We start from the raw sequence: 18,332 nt of genomic DNA, 5'->3' as shown, positions 1-18,332 counted from the left end.
GTCACTCGAAGGCACGTGGTGGGTGTGGGGCTACTAGCTAGAAAACAGCAGGCCCTCCCCAAGACATGCAGGGCTCCCACCAGCGCTACGAGGCCTCCCCGCCTGCTTCCACAAACACGTGCGGCCAGCTCGTCCCTGCTCCCCTCTGGCTGCGTGAGCCTCCAGCCCTGCTCATCTCACACGTGCAGCCCGTGACGGGCACAGGAGGCTAAACCCAGCGGCGGGGACAAACCTAAGCACCTCCTAGGGGGGCTTCTGCACACAAGGCCAGCACAAGGGCCCTTATGGTCCAGGAAGAGGATTGCCTCGCTCCTTGTCCTATGTCACCTGCACAGGCCCTCAATCCCAAGGGAAACGGGAGGTTTTATTCACCACCGATTGCTCCTTTTCTAATGCAAAGGGATGAATGCAAAATCAGGCGACTTGCTTTGGAAGAGAGGGGCCACACGGGAAGCTCTCCCGCAACAGGTATCACAGCACAGCTGCTGCTCTAGGCCAGGCTGGTCAATTCGACATGCCAACAATGGGAGGGGAAAGCAGAGAAGGGGCAAAGCAAGATGTGCAGTGGCACGAACAGCAGCAAGGGGACAGGGCGGGATGGGGGAGTGCCGCGGGCCACAGGGGCTTTCACGAGTGGGATCACACAGCAGACGAAGAAAGCAAAACGTCGCTGCGACTCGGTCAAACTGCCGGGAAGTCCGACAAGGGGTGACGTGGTTTCTATAGTCAAGTCTCCAGAACCAGGTTCCAGGGCCTGGTGGATTCATGGGGGCCGATTTGCAAGGATGGTTTTAGAGGCCTGTGTTCAGAGAGCAGCTGATGGAAATCACCTCAGGCCCCTTTAAGAAATGCTAAGTTGGGCACCCCAGGGAAAGAAACCCTAGTCACTTCTGAAAGTTTCGACCACAGCTCTCGGGACGAGACAAGCCGAGCCGAGCCTCGGGCCTCACGTATGACACAGACCCTAGCATTTCCCCCAAGTGAATCAAGGCTGCAGCACTCACAAAGCCACAGGACTCCATAATCACTGCTCACCTACCCCCACCCGAAATCACTTGCCTTTCTATTTCATTCATCATTGCAGATCAGTTCGTGTAGGGGACACCCCCGCCGTGCACAGGCCCCAGGAATTAAGTCTGCTGCAGAACAGCCAGGGGATTCCTCTGGGGGCTGGCACTGCGCTGCGCTGCTTTCTTTGAGAGCAACAGAAAGCAGGTTTCCTACAGGCCTGATGCCAACTGAACCCTCTCGCAGCAGCAGTACGAGGAAAGTAACCCGGAGAGTTAGTTTCATGCAGCTGCCAGGCAGGAGACACAGGAGTCACGAGTGTGGCGGCAGTGCACTGAGAAGGCACCTGTCTTCCGCTGGAGCAAAAGAAGGATGTGAAAAGCGTGAGAGTAAGTGAGCGATTCACTAGGAGAGAGATTTGGGGATCAAGGTAAGCCACGAGAACAATAAAATTTCTCCTCTCTCCAGATACCCCAAAAGATCCACTGGCTATCCTAGGCCTCTCGAGCAGCCAGGGACCTAGAGTTCAAAAAACCTGCTTGCATTTCAAAATAAAGCAGAGCAAAGCAACCCTTTGGGGCTGAAACCACACGAGGGGCTCTTAGGAATCCAGACCCAAGAAGGTGCAGTTGCAAAGTCTGTCCCCCAGGACCCTGGCCTGCTCTGAGAAGACCTTCTCCTTCCAATCCTGTCGACCAGCCCCATCGCATACAAGCCCGGCAACTTCTCAATAAAACAGCTTGCATGATCCAAGGCTGCCGAGTCAGGCTGACGGCAAGAACATGGGAACCAACACACAGGATCAAAGCTGTGGTACCTCTCCTGAGACAGCCCAGAACAGGCAATAGCCAGCATCGGCTGCTTCAGAACAAGGTCCCTGGAAACCTGGAGTAGGCTGATATGGGCTGACTTGTGGAAAGGTTCCTCCAGACCCCTGAGAGTAAGGGTGTCAAGAAGCATGAGGGTTTGGAGAGGGAAGACTTCTTCAGGAGCAACAGGGCTTGACTACCTGGATGATGAACATGAAGCAGCAATAGCTGAACACCTTTCCCTTGCAAGAGTCAATCCAATATGATGAGGAGGTTAGGATCATACCAAACGATGCCCTGTGGCTTAATATATGGTCACACTTCCTCCCCTTTTAAGAGGCCATGCGGAGAACAGTTGATGGCATCCTCCCAAATCCTTTCTTAGTGTTTCCAACTGGAAGTCTGGAGATGTGATCTAAAGAAACAACTCCCCCCCACCCCACTTCATTGCCACGTCACATGATGGCACATAATAACAAGGTCTCAGATGAAAGATAAGTGGGAGGAGGGGGCCAGAGGAAGAGGAGGCATCAGGCAGCCTGAGAGACTAGGACGGGGTCCAATATTTTGTAGAGTCAATGCACGGCACATCCCAAACATCAGGCACCCTTTGAGTGCCCTTCCCTTCAGCCACCCCCCCAAAAAAAATCACTGTATGCAAAGAGCAGCACTTCTCACATACAAGCTAATCGCACAAAGCCACAAATCTAGGACTAGAATCCAAATTTAAGGCCTTGTCTAGACACACAAGTTTTCATGCTATAATTATACTGGTCTATAGTGATTCCACTCTTTCAGTGCAGGAGTAGTTACACTGGTATGAATGGACCTATCTAGGAACAGCTTAATCCTGGCCAGGCAGGGGAATAAACTGTGCTGGCATACACTGTGATGCCACTGTAAGTGCATCCACATTAGCAGTTATGCCGGTGCAATGATGTTGGCTAGAAGAAAACAATCACATTTGCTAAAGCACAGCATTATACGACTGCAAAAACTTTTAAATCAAGCCTTGGTACATCTGCCTCGAGTGCACCAAAGAGCAACACAGCAAACTCGCGGCTTGAGTGGCAGACAGCAGTGTGCAGAGAAGAAAAAGGGCTTCAAGTCTGCACACTGCAAAGAGGAAAAGCAGATGTCTTGACTTCATGCCCCCTCTGTATCTTTAAGAACAATACATGCAACCCTTTTAACTGGGAGGTAACAACCACCCTGGCCGGTAAAACCAGAAATTGCAGACAAAAGATAAAGAAGTGCTGCGATCCTTGTCCTATATAATGCTGAAACTTGTTCCCAGCTCATGCTCAGAGATGCTGTGCAGATAGTATCTTTCCTACTGAACAAAGCCTGCTTCTCCATTCCCCTACACTGAGTTCTGGGCAGGAACTGTGCAGTAGTAGACACAAGCTGGATGTTGTCAGTCCCATCCTTGCTCTGCATCAAGTAAAGGTCTTTCAGCTGGAATTGTCCCAGCGCTACTTCTTGACCAGGAGAAGCTGCCAAATTTCAAACCAACTCGCCCAATGCTAAGACTAGAAAAGAGGCACTTGAAGAGGGACATGATAAGAAAAAGTCAAGGGAGAGTCCATGTACCAAAATAAAGTCAAGAGGGATATATTATTTACTCACTCCCACAATACAAAACTAGGGGGGCACGAAATGAAATGAGTAGGCAGAAAGTTTCAAACAAACACAAGGCAGTTCTTTTACACCCATTCAAGGGTAGGATTTGCTGCACCCGGTTCGGTGGAAGCTGACAGCTTATCCAGATCCACAAAGTGATGAGGCATGTTCTGGGAGGAGAAGTATATAGATAGCTACTGAGCATGGCAGTGAGGGACACAGCCTCTGAATGAGAATATCCTAGACCTTAAATGCTGGAGGCTGCAAGTGAGAGAGAAACTGGGGAAAAAGCCCTGGTCAGACCCATTTCACTCTCCCTTTTGGCATCCGCTCTCCGCCACCGTGTGACACTGGAGACTAGGCCAGGTAGGCCAATAAATGGCAGTTCTTATGTACGTCCACCCTATGGTACAAAGAAGCACAATTCACAATGAACACCACTGGAGCAGCAGAAGCCCGTAGCACAGAGGCCCTCACATCAGCAACCTGACTTCTTTTCCTAGCACTTTTTGGGCTCACGATGGGAGGGAGGCTCGGCTGTTCGAGGGCCGCCACAGCCGGAGCCTGCCCATCCCTGGGAAGTGTTGTCAAGCCTTTCCTACTGGTGCAGCAAACAAAACTAGGCTGAGATATTGTTTAGGGGGTCTCTGGTTTATGTTGTCATTCTGGTTCCCTTTCAAGCTGTTTTGCTCTCTTCTTGCTCTCCTGTTTGGTAAGTTATTTTAAGTGACATCTTATTGCAAACCACCCTGAGCCTTTGTTGGGAAGAGCAGTACAGACAGCACATAAATAAAATAAAATAAAATATAACATTTTTAAAAATGCCTGCTTCCAACTCCAGCAAGTCCTACCTGCACAGGACAGTGTGAAAATACACCTAGCCAGTACTGATCTCCGAGGGAAGACATGGATAATGCCATGTCAGTGGCTTCCAAAGGGGATCTGGAAACTGTTGCATGGGGCTGACCCTACATTTTGATTCCAGATGCTAAACTGCACCAAGAGCAGCCCTGAGGATGTTCACACTCTGCCACCCACCATGCTACTTTCCTATCTAAGGATTTAAGACACCACAGAGATGTTCGACAGTGGATGGGAAGGCAGCTGGAGCCGGGGTGTTAGAAAATTGGAAAGGAAAGTCCCCACAGGACCGTATGGATATTAAGTTGTGGTCCCCGCTATGAAAAGTCTATGAACCACCGTGACGCACAGGACTATTAAGTATGTAAAGCAGCTGCCAGGAGGCTAGGAAACATCTCCCCAGGGAGTGCAGTTAGCACCCCCTGCCAGATTTCTTGTAAGTGATTTGCCACTGCCAAGACGCACGTGCAGTTTGCCTGTGCATCACTACCCACTCCTGTGCTCACACTCATTCACCTTCCCCCCGGTGTCTGCACACTCCTTCCTTACATCCTGATTAATTCTGAGGGGGAAGGCAGGGGACAAGAGCTATGTGAGGGGGTCCTGATCCTACCACAGCCAGAAATAAATTGGGGTTTAGGGAATATGCTTCCTCCCTAAAATAACCCCCAGAACAAGCAGAAACCTGTTCCACAGAGTCCAGATAACCAGTGAGGATTCGGATGCATCCCAACGCCGCGTTGGCTCCCAGACCTTCCACGTTCTTGGCCCTGAGGGGATATTTCTAAAGGGAGCCCATGCCATTTGGAGCACACTAGATCGGGAGAGACGGGTCACTGCTTTGTCCTTTATCATCCCAGGCTTGTGAACAGAACCGTCGTGTTAAGGGCACGCTTCACTTCCTCAACGCCTCGCCCCTCACCCCGCAAGGTCATAACCTCCACGCGCAACTGTCTCTGCAGCAATTAAGTCGGACGTGGAGGTTTCCCCACGGAGATAAGCAGCTGGATCAGCTTTGTGCATCTCCCATACAAATGTGCCAAGCAGATGGACAGATGAATTAACTATACCTAGCTAAAGGGGGTGGGAACTTCCTGATACCGCCGTAATGGCATCATACGTCTGTTCCCATCCTGGGATAAGTGGCAGCCAAAACTACAGTACCTTTCCCTACCAGTTCCCGCTGCACACACACGGTTGCCACAGAAGAGATGACGCAGGAATTCCCTCCAAGCAACACCTTAGGTCTTAGTACAGCGTGACCATCTGCACACACCCCAGAACGGCATCTCATCCAGAATCTCACTCCCACCACCGATGACTCCTGGAAGGCTTCTTGTACCTTCCTCTCAGGAGGGGGGATGACCCGCAGACAGGATACTGAACAAGCTGGACCCCAGATCTGATGCACTCAGGCAATCCCTGCACACCTGCACCCCCCAAAAGGACATCCAACACAATGCTACAGCAGGGAGGGGAAAAATAATCCTCCTGACCCCAGTACAAAATCAGCAAATGCCCTGAAGCATGAGGGCTGACAGAGGCTCTCTAGCTTCTCCCCTAACTACTGCACACAGTAGCATTCACCCCAGGTGCAGCAAAGTGCTTTGAACACTGATGATGTCCTGCAGAAGGGCTCCAACAGGTCACAGAAGTGGCGGCTGAAGCTTTCACACCCTCTGCAAACCTGTGCTCCCTTCACATAGGCCAAGGCAAAGCACCCTGTGGGAAAGAGAAGATGCTGACACAGAAGCCGGTATCATCCGTGTTCGGATGAGTCTGGGGCCCATCTAACACTCCACAAAGTGATGTGGGAAAGGCATGAGCCTCACTCAACCCTTCAAACCCCTCACTGGGGAGGCACAAAGCCCACAGCCCTCTTTCACTTACCTCCACAATATGGCACAGTCTCTCTGACTTTTCCGCCCAGACAGAACGGACTCGGCCCCATTTATGCCCACTACAACCCAAAGGGCTCTATTCCATGAAGCACTGAAAAGCAGGGCTGGGAAGAAACCTCTGAAGGTCACATCTAGTCCAACCACCTGCCCGAAGCAGGCTCATCCCTATGCAAACCACCCCACACAAGTCCAAACCCTACTCCAAAAAGTACACCATCAACCATGTCACACAGCAACAAGGCACGCTGGCCAAAGATACCAAGATACTTAGAGTTACACCCCTACAAATGTAATACATCTCATCCAATGCACCAAATGCCCTGATGGACAATACATAGGAGAGACCAAACAACAACTGCACACCAGAATGAACGCACACCGGAAATGTATCAAAGAAAGAAATACCCAATTACCGGTGGAGGCACGTTTCTCACAAGACAACTGCTCTCTCTCCAATCTCTCAGTCCTGATCCTCAAAGGAAACGTACACAACACTTCCCAGAGACGAGCCTATGAACTCCACTTCATCAACCCTCTGGACACTAAAAATCATGGACTAAATATAGACATTGGATTCATGACACATTATAACCTGCCTGACATCTGACTCCCCAGGTACCTCTCCACTATTTAACTGCTACATTCATCCCCCTTTCCTCCCCCCCCCCCCCCCCCCCCCCCCCCCCCCGAGCCTGTCTCTCACCCACTGACTCCTCAATTTCCATCTTCACTGACTGCCTGTCTTGTATGCATGCCAGCCCAGCCTTTGGCTTCTTTACTATTCCTTCCATCCAGGAAGAGCACACACCAACTGCAGAAACTTCCTCAGCCTGATGAGGGGGTTTTAAACCTGAAAGCTTGCAAACATTTTTTTTGCAACTATTTAAGTTGATCTAATAAAAGATATCAGATTCACCCAAAGAACCTGGCCTGCCTATGTCCTTAGACCAACACAGCTACAACCTACAGCCCTGTAACAAAGATACCAAAAGCACCCGAAGCTGCCACATTAAGGCAGGGGGACAAGGGCTGCCAGTGTCCCCCCTGTGCAAGGGGTATTAAAATGCATTTGAGATATCCAAGGAAGCAGGCCATGACCCCCATGGCAGAAGAAGGCACAACCCCCCACATTCTTCCAGCCCTGCAAGTGACACATCAGGGGCCTGACAGTGGGATGTTCCATGGGCCGGGCTGGACTGGATGGTCGCATCCCATCCTAAGGCATTTATTTCCTCACGTGCCCCTTCACCTCCATAAATACCCTGTGCTGGAGAGTTCCACCCATGCACACCCGCTCCCAGAGAAGGAAAGCCGACACAGGGGGTAGCGACCCATGGAGACAGCAGCCTGTGAAGAAAGCTGAGCCTGTGGTATCATTCTGGACCATGCATGCCCATCAGGCCCTCCCTGTACTCCCAGCAGGACCCCTACCTCCTTGAGAAGCACTGACTTCTTCTTCTTGAGCGTCTCACACTTCCTCATCTTGCAGACCTGGTGGCTGGTTCTCCGGTTCAGGCAGTGGTAGCAGGCGCCGCAGTTGCCCTTCCTCAAGCAGGGCACGCAGACCCCGCAGCGCTTCCGCTTCTTGGGCAGCTGGGCTGTGGCATCCAGGCCGGGACCCCTGTCCCCCTTGTCCGGGGCCGGTGAGCCGCCTTTGGCTCTGCCCGGCATCCCACAAGGGCCGTCGGGCAAGCGGCAGGAGTCCTCCGCCTTGCTCAGCTCAGCTGACAACTGGAGTTTCTTCATGGCTCCTGACTGGACCCAGCGCAGGAGAGTTTCTTTTATTGTGGCTGAACTTGGTTCCCAACAGAGGCCAAGGGACTGGGCAACGCTTTCCTGGAGGGGAGGCGGCTCCCCCCACGCACAGGCTAAAACCAGGGAATAAAAAATGACAGCTAAAACCGCGATTGCGACGCCGGGTTCAGCTCCGCTGGACCCTCTCGGCAGCTCGCTCATCAAGCCTCACATGCCCCAACTTCTCTCTCCTCTCAGCAGGACTCGCTCCCACCCTACGATCTCTTCCATCTCACAGCCGCTGAGGGTCCCCTGCCAGGGAATCATGCTGGATCCGAGCAGGAGTTTTGTTTTTTAGGGTGAAACGCACTCCGTTCAGCGTGACTGCCAAAGCTCCAGAGGTCTCCAGACGGTCAAAGCTCACAGCATCAAGCAAGGGGGGAGACCCAGACAAAATAGGAGATGAGGAGGTGTCTTCTGGAAGGGGAAAAAATAGAGAAATACATAAAAGATGCAGCAGAGTCACGGCACCACAGCAGTTGCACCCCCACCCCACTGCCAAAGGAATCACCTACACAATGTGACTTTCATAAAAAAAATCCTCAATCGGGGCGTCAGAGACTTTCAGGGCCAAGTTATGTCCACGCCAACCCCCAGTGAAGGCGAGTGCCCACGGAGCCAGCTTTACATGCGAGCCTTCAAGGAGAAAAAGAAAACCCACCTGGAAAGAAAAAAAAAGAGCTTTGTCTCTAGGAAACGGCTCTGGAGGAACATCCCTGGGAGACATTTTCACCTTAAAACAAGCTCCCCACCACCAACCCACAAGCCAGGAGCTAGGTTTCGGGGTGTCGCTGCAGGAGGGATGTGCAGGCATGGAGCAGATCGGGGAGGCTATGGGAGGGGGGAGAAACTAGGCAGAGAAACTTGCTTGGTTGGTTGCTGTTTGAGACCAGAGACAAACTTTTAATTCTCTCCACTTTGCCAGCTGCTGCTTGGAAGTGCAGAGCTTTGTTTGCCGGAGCCCCAGGCTGCTTCTCTCCCCCCCAAACCACCTTCCACAAGGGATCAAGGGAGAGCGAGTGGATTTCCCCTCTGCCCCCCCAGCCCCCGCCAAGCCCCCCAGACACAAAGAGCTGTTACCCGCAGGCAGAGGTGCAGCCCGGCGCGTGGATCGGAGGGGAAGGGGGAACCCGGCCCCCAGGAGAGGGGATGCAGAGGGCAGGAGCAGGGCAGGGCTGCTCCGCTGCTCCTTTGTTCTGCAGGCTCCTGCCCCGCTGCCCGCGCCCTCCCCGCTGGCTGCAGCCGGGGGCCCCGCGCACACCCCCGACCCACCCCGGGCCTCCACCGCGTTGGGGTCCCCGTGGGGGGGTGCGGGGAGGGACAATGGGGAAAGTTTCCAGGCGGCGGCAACAGCAGCGGGAGGGGGAGGAGGAGGAGGAGGAGGAGGAAGAGGAAGCAGCAGGAGGAAGAGGGAGGGGGGAAGCACTTTGCTTTGCAGTCTCCCTGGGATCTCCCCCCAGGGTGTACAAAGGGGTACCCCTGCCCCAGGTGTGCACATAAAAGCTCCCCCCTAGAGCCACCCCCAGGCATGTGCACGCAGGCACCCCCGCCCCAAGTCATACCCCAATCATGTACACAAAAGCTCCCCCCTAGAATTGCCCCCCGGGGCATGTACACACAGCCCCCCCGCCCCAGATCAGAGCCCCAGCTGTGTACACAAAAGCTCCCCCTAGAACTGCCCTCCCCCAGGCATGTACACACAGCCTCCCTCCTGGGCTCACCACTGCCACCAGGCATGTGCACGGTGGCACCCCCCCACCAGGATCATGTCCCCCCTGAACTGACCCCCCAGATGTGTACACACAGGCACCCCCACTGCAGGGTCATACCCCCCGACGACCTGTGCACATGGGCTCCCCCCGGGAGTGTGCCCACCAGACGCATACACACAGCACCCCCCGTCCCAGTTGTACTCTCCAGGGCATGTACACCTGGGCACCCCCACCCCGGGAGCATACCCCCCAGCATGGGCACCCGCCACCGGGATCCTATCACCGCCCAGGCACGTACACGTGGGCACCTGCCGCCCGCGCCCCATCCCGGGCCCTGTCCTCCCGGCTCCCCCCTGCCACCCAGGCGTGCACACCCTGCACCCGGGCATCGCACCGCCCCCGCGTGTACACATGGGCACCCGCAGGGATGGCAGCCCCCGCCACGTGCACACGGGCAGCCGCCCCTCCCAGGCATGTCACGCGCGGGAAACACTGGCACCGCCCAGCGTGTGCCCTCTGCCCCCTGCGATCCCCCCTGCCCCCGGCCGTGTACACGCGGGCCCCCCCGGCCCGGTACCTGCGCCCCGCGCCCGGGTGCCCGCGTGCCCGGCCCGGGCAGGTGTCGCCCACGTGCGCCTCCGCGCCGCGCTCCGCCCTCGGGCGCCCCCTGCCGGCGGCAGCCCGGCCCGGCCCGGCCCGGCCCGCGGGGGCGCCCCTGCTGCTGTGTCGGTGTGGGGTCTGCAGCAGGCTGGGGCGCGGGGGACTTGTCACTGTAGGGGCTCCCTGGCCCTGCTGGTTTTTCACTGTAGGATCACCCTGGGCCGAAGACCCCGCTGGTTTGGTGCTGCAGACCTTGCCGAGTTGTTTTTGTAGGGTCTCCATAAAGCGAGGACACTGGTGACTTGTTGCCGTAGGGTCTCTGCGGTCCCGAGAGCCCGCTGGTTCGTTTCTATAGGGTCTCCATAAGGCTAGGGTGCTGGCGATTTGTTATTGTAGGGGCGCTCTGGGCCTCAGGCTCGGATGTTAGGGGCCGGAAGGGACCTTGCAGATCCAGCTCTAGGCAGGAAGACAACTGGGGTTAGGTGACCCCAGCGAGGTGACTGTCCCGTCTCCTCTTGAAAACCTCCAGGGTAGGTGACTGCACCACCTCTGGAGGGAGTTTGTCCCACTATCTGGACACCCTGACTGTGAAGGAGTTTTTCCTAGTATTAAGCCTGAAGCAGCCTTCCAGGAGTTTGTATCCATTGGTCTTGGTCTTCCCCAGGGGTGCCTTAGTGAACAGTGGTTCACTGAGCTCCTGGTACACTCCTCTGACATAGCAGTAAGCCGCTATCGAGTCCCCTCTCAACCTTCTCTTCTTCACACTATAAAGGCCCAGGTCCCTCAGCCTTTCCTCATGTCTTGCCTTGCAAGTCCCTGGTCATACGGGTGGCTCTCTTCTGGACCCTCTCAAGTTTTTCCATGTCCCAGCAGCAGACCCTGCTGCTTTCTCACTGCAGATCTCCCTGGGCCCGAGATCCCACTGGTTTGTTACCAAAGGGTCTTTGCTGGTGCCAGGACTTTCACGCACACTGCTTTCCCATCCATCCTGGAGTGACTGGACCCCGCACTCCAGGCATTTGCTCTTGCCCTGTCCCTCTTGCTTCCAGCCAATGCGCATGCCTCCGCTGCTGTGCTGCCTGCATTTTACTCTCTAGGGCCACAGAGATGCCCCGACTGAAATGGTGCCCTGGGGCCCAGTGGGAGGGGGCTACCTCAGCCGAGCAACCCCAGGGATGAAGGGAAGCAGCACTTAAGAGTAATCCATCATCATTAGAGCCCACGGATGGGCCTGAGGTACTGCAGGGTCCGGGATGCACCTTGAGCCAAGGTGGGGTCTTTCCCATTGAGGCCAGCCAGTGCCTGCCCACTGCCAAGAGTGGGAGCCTTTCAGAAAGAAGATACTCCACAAGAGTTGGGCGGCTGGCACGCTGCGCCAGGCGCTGGCTACACTACACTGTTGTTTTGCCATCACCCTGCACTCCCTTCCTCCATCTACGGCTGCCCGTTGCGTGAGGCGCTTTGTGACCCGCCTGTACAGCACCCAACACAGCCGGGTGCTGGGAGTCCTACCACAGACTGCCTGGAGACCGAACCCAGCCACCTGGGCCAGGCCACTCCAGCGCCGATCAAGCCCTAAAGAAAGGCCAGTTCCTTCCATCTGGCTCCCCCTCCCAGCACAATGAAAAGCAAAGCACGGGCCAGGAATTCAGGGCTGACAGACTTGGCTGCAAGCAGCAAGCTCCCTGTTCTCGCGTCCCCCACAAGCGGCTGCCTACAAAGCCACAAGTGTCTGGGGTCCCTGCCTCCTCCGGCACGCAGGCTTCGGTGCGAGTTGAGCCAGGCTCGTCAACAGATGGGGGAACTGTGCTAATTGGTTAATTTGGCAGTGGCACAAGACAGCCAGCGAAGACACAACAATGAGAGGCCCTTACGTCTCAGAGGGCTTGAATGCAGGTTGGAGGGACTGAAATAATAGACGGAGGGACTTCAGTCATAGAAGAGCCAGGGCAGTTTATTGGATTAAGTACAAAACTGGCAGCCAGGCCTGACCTTGCCTTGCTGGCACTCATAGGCAAGACACTTGACCAGCTAAGAAGCAGCACCCCAAAAGGATGGAGATCTTCTATGGCGCCTTTTCTGTACAGGTTTGGTGCTCCGCCTTCCCTTGTTTCCCTCCCTCTTACTGTGAAAAATTCGTATCTCATCGATTCCATTTTGCCTGGGAGACTCCATGTAGGAAGGAAGAACTGATCTGTTTGGACAGGAGATATTCCCTGCCAGAGACCTCCAGTCAGCAAAAGAGATTTTAAAAACATCTCCCTCTCTTCCTTGTGGCGAGGGAGACCATGGGGGAAAAGGGGTCTTTATTAAAGATTCAGCAGTGTTGTACTATGCGCTACATCCTCAAAGAGTTATTACAAGTCTAAGAGCTTGCAATCTTAGCAGACAAGACCAGTACTGGCTGGGGTGGAAACGAGGCAGAGAAACAGGAGGTGACATGACCAAGGTCCCACATAAGGTTTGTGGCAGAGGCAGCAGCAGAGCACAGCTTCCAGTTTGCTGCCTTATCCACTGGTCCAGACCTCAGCTCAGCAAAGGGCAGCTGGGAACCACGATACTCACCGCCTCCATCCATGTGACCTCCGGGAAGCTCGCCAAAGACAATGAGGGAAATCCAGACTAATGCTCCTGATGCATCTCAAGGTATGTGCACTCTCTTCTTGCCATCCCTTTCTAGAGGACACTTGAAACCTCTCTGCCTCAGTTTCACCACTTTGTGGCAACTACACCTCCATATCCATGAGGTACTCTATGAGTGTTAATGGCAATATGCTCTTTAGTCCACCCCACAGGGATTCTTTAAAAACTGCTGCCCATGATACCAGCTCCAAGACCTGGCTTAAGCCACATACATGCCATTAGTGCCTTCCCCGCTCAGCCAGGGAGCTGGGCCGATGTGTGCCCCACTAATCACTGCAGTAGGAGACAAGCACATGCTCTGAGTGAAGAGTGTGCATAAGTGCTTTGCTGAAGCAGGAACCAAGCTGTTAGAAACCTTGATGGATTTTCTTCCCACCTCTTGACCAAAAACAATAGTGAATCCTTACACCCGCCACCAGGTCAGCTTGCTAGTGGTATCACACAAGATGCATGCATTGTTCGCTGTGAATTACGTCTGTTCGACTTCTGCTACCATGCCCGGCAGGCCTCGTAAATTCAAGGGTATTATTGCAAGAGACGGGTTTCCCCGATAGTCTACCTTCCAAGGGGTATGCGCTGGCAACCCCTCAGCTGTTTGCATGTTTGTCTCACCCACTACAGGCAGGAACAAGCAGCCTCTTTCACTTGCACAGAGCCAAGCCTTGACAACTCCGGTCACTATACAAAGCCAGGCTGAATGCATCTTCTGCTTCTATTCCCCTCATCCTTGTTGCCACCTGTTCCACGTCTCTAGCCCTTTATGCAGCAGGGGGTTGTTTGCATGCCCCAGCAGTAAATTAGTCCATCGAGGAATATCCTCTCTCAACATAGACCCAGAATCTGCAAACACTTAGAACAGGGCTGTCTCCCGAGCTGCACAGACCGTAGGTGAGGGCAGAAGTCTGCCCACAAGCAGTCTGCCACATGCATCAGGCCACAGTCCATCCATATATAGTCCAACTAGCCCCAAAGGCTGGAGTAGCAGAACCTATGCTCCCTGACTTCCACATCAGTTTCACATCGCCAAATTCTACAACGCAAGAACCTAAGAGCTGCCAGGCCCGTCCTGCCCAATATCATGTGTCCCAGTGGCAGAGCAGATGCTGAAAGGGAGAGCGGACTGGGTCCGACCAGGGCTTTTTCCCCACCGTTCCTCTAATATGCAGCCTCCAGCATTTAGGGTCTAGGAAGTCCCAATTCAGAGGCTGGCTGTACTTCTAACTCTGTGCTCAATAGCTACTGATGCCCCTTTCCTCTGAGGATGTGTCCAATCCCTTTTTGTATCTGGTTAAAGTCTCAACTTCCACCACGCCTCATGGCAATGACTCAGAATCACAGAAAAGGGTAGGAAGGGACCTCAGGAAGTTGCATTTAGTCCAACTCCTGCTCAAAGCAGGACCAGCCCCAACTAGATCATCCCAGCCAAGGCTTTGTCTAGCCAGGTCTTAAAAACCTCCGAGGATGGAGAGTCCACCACCTCTCTGGGTAACCTGTTCCAGTGTTTTACTACCCTCCTAGTGAGAAAATTCTTCCTAATATCTAACCTCAACTTCTCTTGGAATCCCATACTGGGTGAAAAAGAACATCCTTGTGGTAGTTTTAAACTTCCTGCCTACTAGTTTCATTTTGTGACCCCTAGTTCATGTAGCAAAGGCAGGGTTGACCCCAGAAGTATTATTCAATTCTGAATAATGGTTCTCTCTCATCTAGTCCATCTAATGCAATCAAAAGGACAGAGAGCCCTTACCCAGCTTTGGTTTCCAAGTGCTTTGTCCACACTCGTCAAGTAGCTTGGGTAACAAATCTCCCACCACTAACACATGTAATTATCAGACAAACTCTCCACTAACTTTTATTTTCCCTCTACAGGGTAGAACAGCAGCAAGAAGTGATATATAAAGTCTAGGACACGGCAAAGCTGTGCATTCAGTTAAGAGATGCAGGAAACAATCATTTGTCCTCTCATCTTACCAAGTCCATCACTTCGTGGTCCTCTCCCACTGCTTTGTCTCTCGTGACAGATCTGTAAACAGGTTGAGGAGCACCTTTCTGACCTAGTCACCATACCTCGCATCCACATTTGCCCAAGCATCTGCTTGAACAATCTACATCACTGCAGTTGGGATGGAGATCAATCAGCCTTCCACCAGGTTGGATCCACACGTGCTGTTCGAGGAGACATCTGGAGGCTGGCACATCAGAAGTGATGTTTTATGGTATCTCCCGCTGGCTGCCTCTCTCCCTCCGAGGACTTGCCAGACCACAGCTGGCTAGTGGAATCAAGAGAGGCACTGTTAAGTTCATAAGGTGTATCATCTTGCCTGTTTCTCTGTCAAGTACCAAGCTGTTATGAGTATCAGGCTGAGGTTGTTCAGCCAGGCCTACGGGAGCTAGAGATGCGCAATACCATAAATATCTTATCATAACCACATTCTAGCAGTTATAGCATAGACACGGGACTCATATCCATCCAGTAATTTTTAATCCCAGGATAGCACACAATAAGCAACTGTCATGCAAACATGCACCCTTATAATAGGTGTGTGTTATAATGCTCTATTTGTACCAACGGGATATTATAGGCTGAATTCTCCATTCTACTCAGCCCATTTTTGTTGGCTGAGTAAAAGCAGCTTTAAACACCTGGGTAAGTCTTTTTCCCATGTCAGGACAGTACGAAGGGGCCAGGGCACGCAGGGAAATAATTAACCAACCTCCACACAACCCCTTTCTCTCTCCACTCCATCCGTAACAGGTCATTGAGGCAATGATAAAGAGCAGAACCCAGCCTGTTATTTCCACAGTCTCCGCGTTCTGAATACTTTTCTACTGGATGCATTTCTGTCTGGCTCACATGGCTGGGAAAGTGGGATGCTTGCCTCCATGCACCTGTAAGGGAGGACAGGTAAAGCTGGGCAGAGGATGAGCTTCTGAGCATCAAAGAATTAACCCCTCACCTGTGTTCTGGGCACTCCTTTCCCCTCTCAGTTCATGGGTCTGTTACAACCCTCTCCCACTTCATCCCCCATCAGGATCAATTTTGATGACAGGCTTTTTGGCACGGGGCCCGGGGGCTCAAGACTGATCTGAGTGTGGAGTCAGGAAGAACACTCCAACACCAGCGCAGAAGGACAGTACACCCCCAGGTCTTCCTTCCCTATGAAAAACACTGCCTTCTCCTGCCTGACTGTACACACCTCGTGCTAGCCAACCGCTTTTCCGAGGTTCTGTCTCACAACACCACAAGTTGACTGAGAAAAGGTCATTCGGGGGTTTTCTCCTCCTCCTATCCACGGCATTAGGTCAGCGGTAAGAGGTGGAGTCCCACCGCTCACCGGGCTGGTCCTATCACAAATCCCAGCCATCTATCACAGAGACCCGTGTTTCATTCACACATCTCTCCATATTGCTTAAATTAGGTAAGAGTTATGAAAATGCACAGGAACTCCTGATGGCACCAATACCACTACCGTACACAGCAGAGCAGGGGAAAGGAGACAGCTTCTTGATACGGACCAAACTGTCTGCTGTGCAATAAGGAGGAAAGTATATGGAGCTGAGTGTTAACTTGTGGCTGCAAAGGAGATCCTCTGCTTTGAGAACTGAAGCAGAAAAACACTCCTGCTTCCCAGTTTAAACCCAAGCAATCCTAAGTAGAGTGACTGGGGCAGGAACTAGCATTAGGAAAGAAATGGCTCTGAAGCAAGAAATACCAAGCATCAGCAGTATCAAAGCATTAGGCTGGATTTGCGAGCGTTACCATTTGTGGAAAGGAGATGAGAATTAGGCCAAATTTTACCCAGCTCGTGGAGATTTATGAGGCAGAAAATCAAATTACTATCATTCCTCCATCTCACACTTGCCAGCTTCCCTTGTTTTGCTGCCCCCCCCCCCCACACCAGAGCATAAATAACAGCTGACATGGCATCATTAGGCACCAAACGGCCCTCATTCGGCCATAATCACTACTGACCCCCGCTTTGGCTTCGAGCCCGCGCCAGCCCAGCTGAAACACCCCACATCCCACTGCTCTGAACCACTTGAAAGCAACAATCCAGCACAAACACCCCGTGGCAGGAGACCGCCTGTTTGCACAGGGGCCCAGGCTGGGGCAACGCAACTCGTTAGCTCGGCTGGGATTTCCAGCCTGGCAGAGCCTGGCTGTCAGCAGGCTCCCAAATCCCACACAGCCCCTGGAGAAGGGCAGCTGCAAAGCACTCGTGTAGCAGACTCCTGCCTGCAGATCCTCTCTGCTACACTGGCTTACATCAGTTGCAAATCCACTGCTAGCAGTCAAGCGGGTGGAATGCACCGGAGCAATGGATCAGGTTGAGAGAGCAGCTAGCAGCCGCCCAGCTCAGCTAGTACCTTTGGGTGACTCTGAAGTCACAGATACAAAGCCCACTGATGGGCATGGAGGCTCTGTATTCTCAGCAGGGCCCGTTCCAAGTCCTGTCTGACCAGAGATTGAGCCCGCTGCTCTGATCCATGGTCACAAGCTGGTGAGGCTCTGTCTGTGCCCCAGAGGACTCTATGTTGTCACTGCAAGTCCCACGGCTAGGGAGGAGCAATCCAGCAGACACCTGCTAGTGGTCATGAAGGAGATGCTTAAGCAGGCAGCAGTCCAGAGGAAGAGCCCACCACTACAAAAAATGTGGCTGCATCTTCTCCAGGTGGGAGGCTCTGCCAAGGACAACCGAGCTGAGCCCAGCAAGTACTTTGCTTCCTGCTTCTGATGGATCTGTGTCATGCACATGGCATTAGGAACAGCCAGTCGCAGCACCAGACGGCTACCTCTGGGGTACATGGCACTAGCCACAGGATGCTGTATTGGGTCTGATCCAGTGTAGCAATGTACAGATACGATGCCATGATGGCAGCACAAGCTGGCTGAGCTGTGTCCACCTGCCCCGAAGCTCTGTGAAGCTGGAATCAGACTCAGAGAAGCAGGGCTGAAAGGGACCTCCAGAGGTCACATCTAGTCTCGTGTAGGATCAGCCCTGTCCAAACCACACCAGACTAATCCATTGTCCAGCCTCTTAGTAAAATGACTGACAGCCCTGACGCAACACCAGATGTCACACTCAAACCTGCCACAGATAAAGCTGGGAGACTGCAGCAGCCAATATTCTTCCACTGTAAAAGGTCATGAAAGGTTATAAAAGGTTGCAGCTGGATCTGGGGCAGGAGGCATTAGCTGGTGCACTCGGCCTGCTGCACAAACCTCAAGGTGATGGGAAACGATGAACAGGACCATGCTGAGCTCTTAGGAGAGGCACAAGCAGGACATTTCAGAGCACAAGGCCTTCCTGAGGACAGCGTCTTGCAGAGATCTTCATGGCAAGGACTGAGTCAATTTGGTTCTGAGTCCAAGTTGCAAT

The 18,332-nt window shown here is 53.3% G+C and overlaps 1 protein-coding gene across 3 annotated transcripts in view; it reads right to left on the bottom strand.

Moving 5' to 3' along the window:
- Positions 1-9,328, bottom strand: part of TET3 (tet methylcytosine dioxygenase 3) — a 123,215-nt gene extending 113,887 nt beyond the window's left edge. For 2 of the 3 annotated variants that reach the window (XM_019481137.2, XM_019481138.2), the window contains exons 1-3: positions 9,077-9,328; positions 8,512-8,657; positions 7,634-8,413 (exon numbers count right to left, since the gene is read on the bottom strand). In XM_019481137.2, coding sequence (XP_019336682.1) covers positions 7,634-8,158 — 525 coding nt within the window. In that variant the 5' untranslated portion in view covers positions 8,159-8,413; positions 8,512-8,657; positions 9,077-9,328. The remainder of the gene's footprint in view (positions 1-7,633; positions 8,414-8,511; positions 8,658-9,076) is intronic. The other variant, XM_059730563.1, reaches the window with a different exon arrangement.
- Between the last annotated feature and the right edge of the window lie 9,004 nt (positions 9,329-18,332).

The sequence above is a fragment of the Alligator mississippiensis genome, chromosome 7 (assembly GCF_030867095.1).
Source record: "Alligator mississippiensis isolate rAllMis1 chromosome 7, rAllMis1, whole genome shotgun sequence".
NCBI classification, from domain to species: domain Eukaryota; kingdom Metazoa; phylum Chordata; order Crocodylia; family Alligatoridae; genus Alligator; species Alligator mississippiensis.
This window is presented reverse-complemented; position numbering and strand designations above follow the sequence as displayed.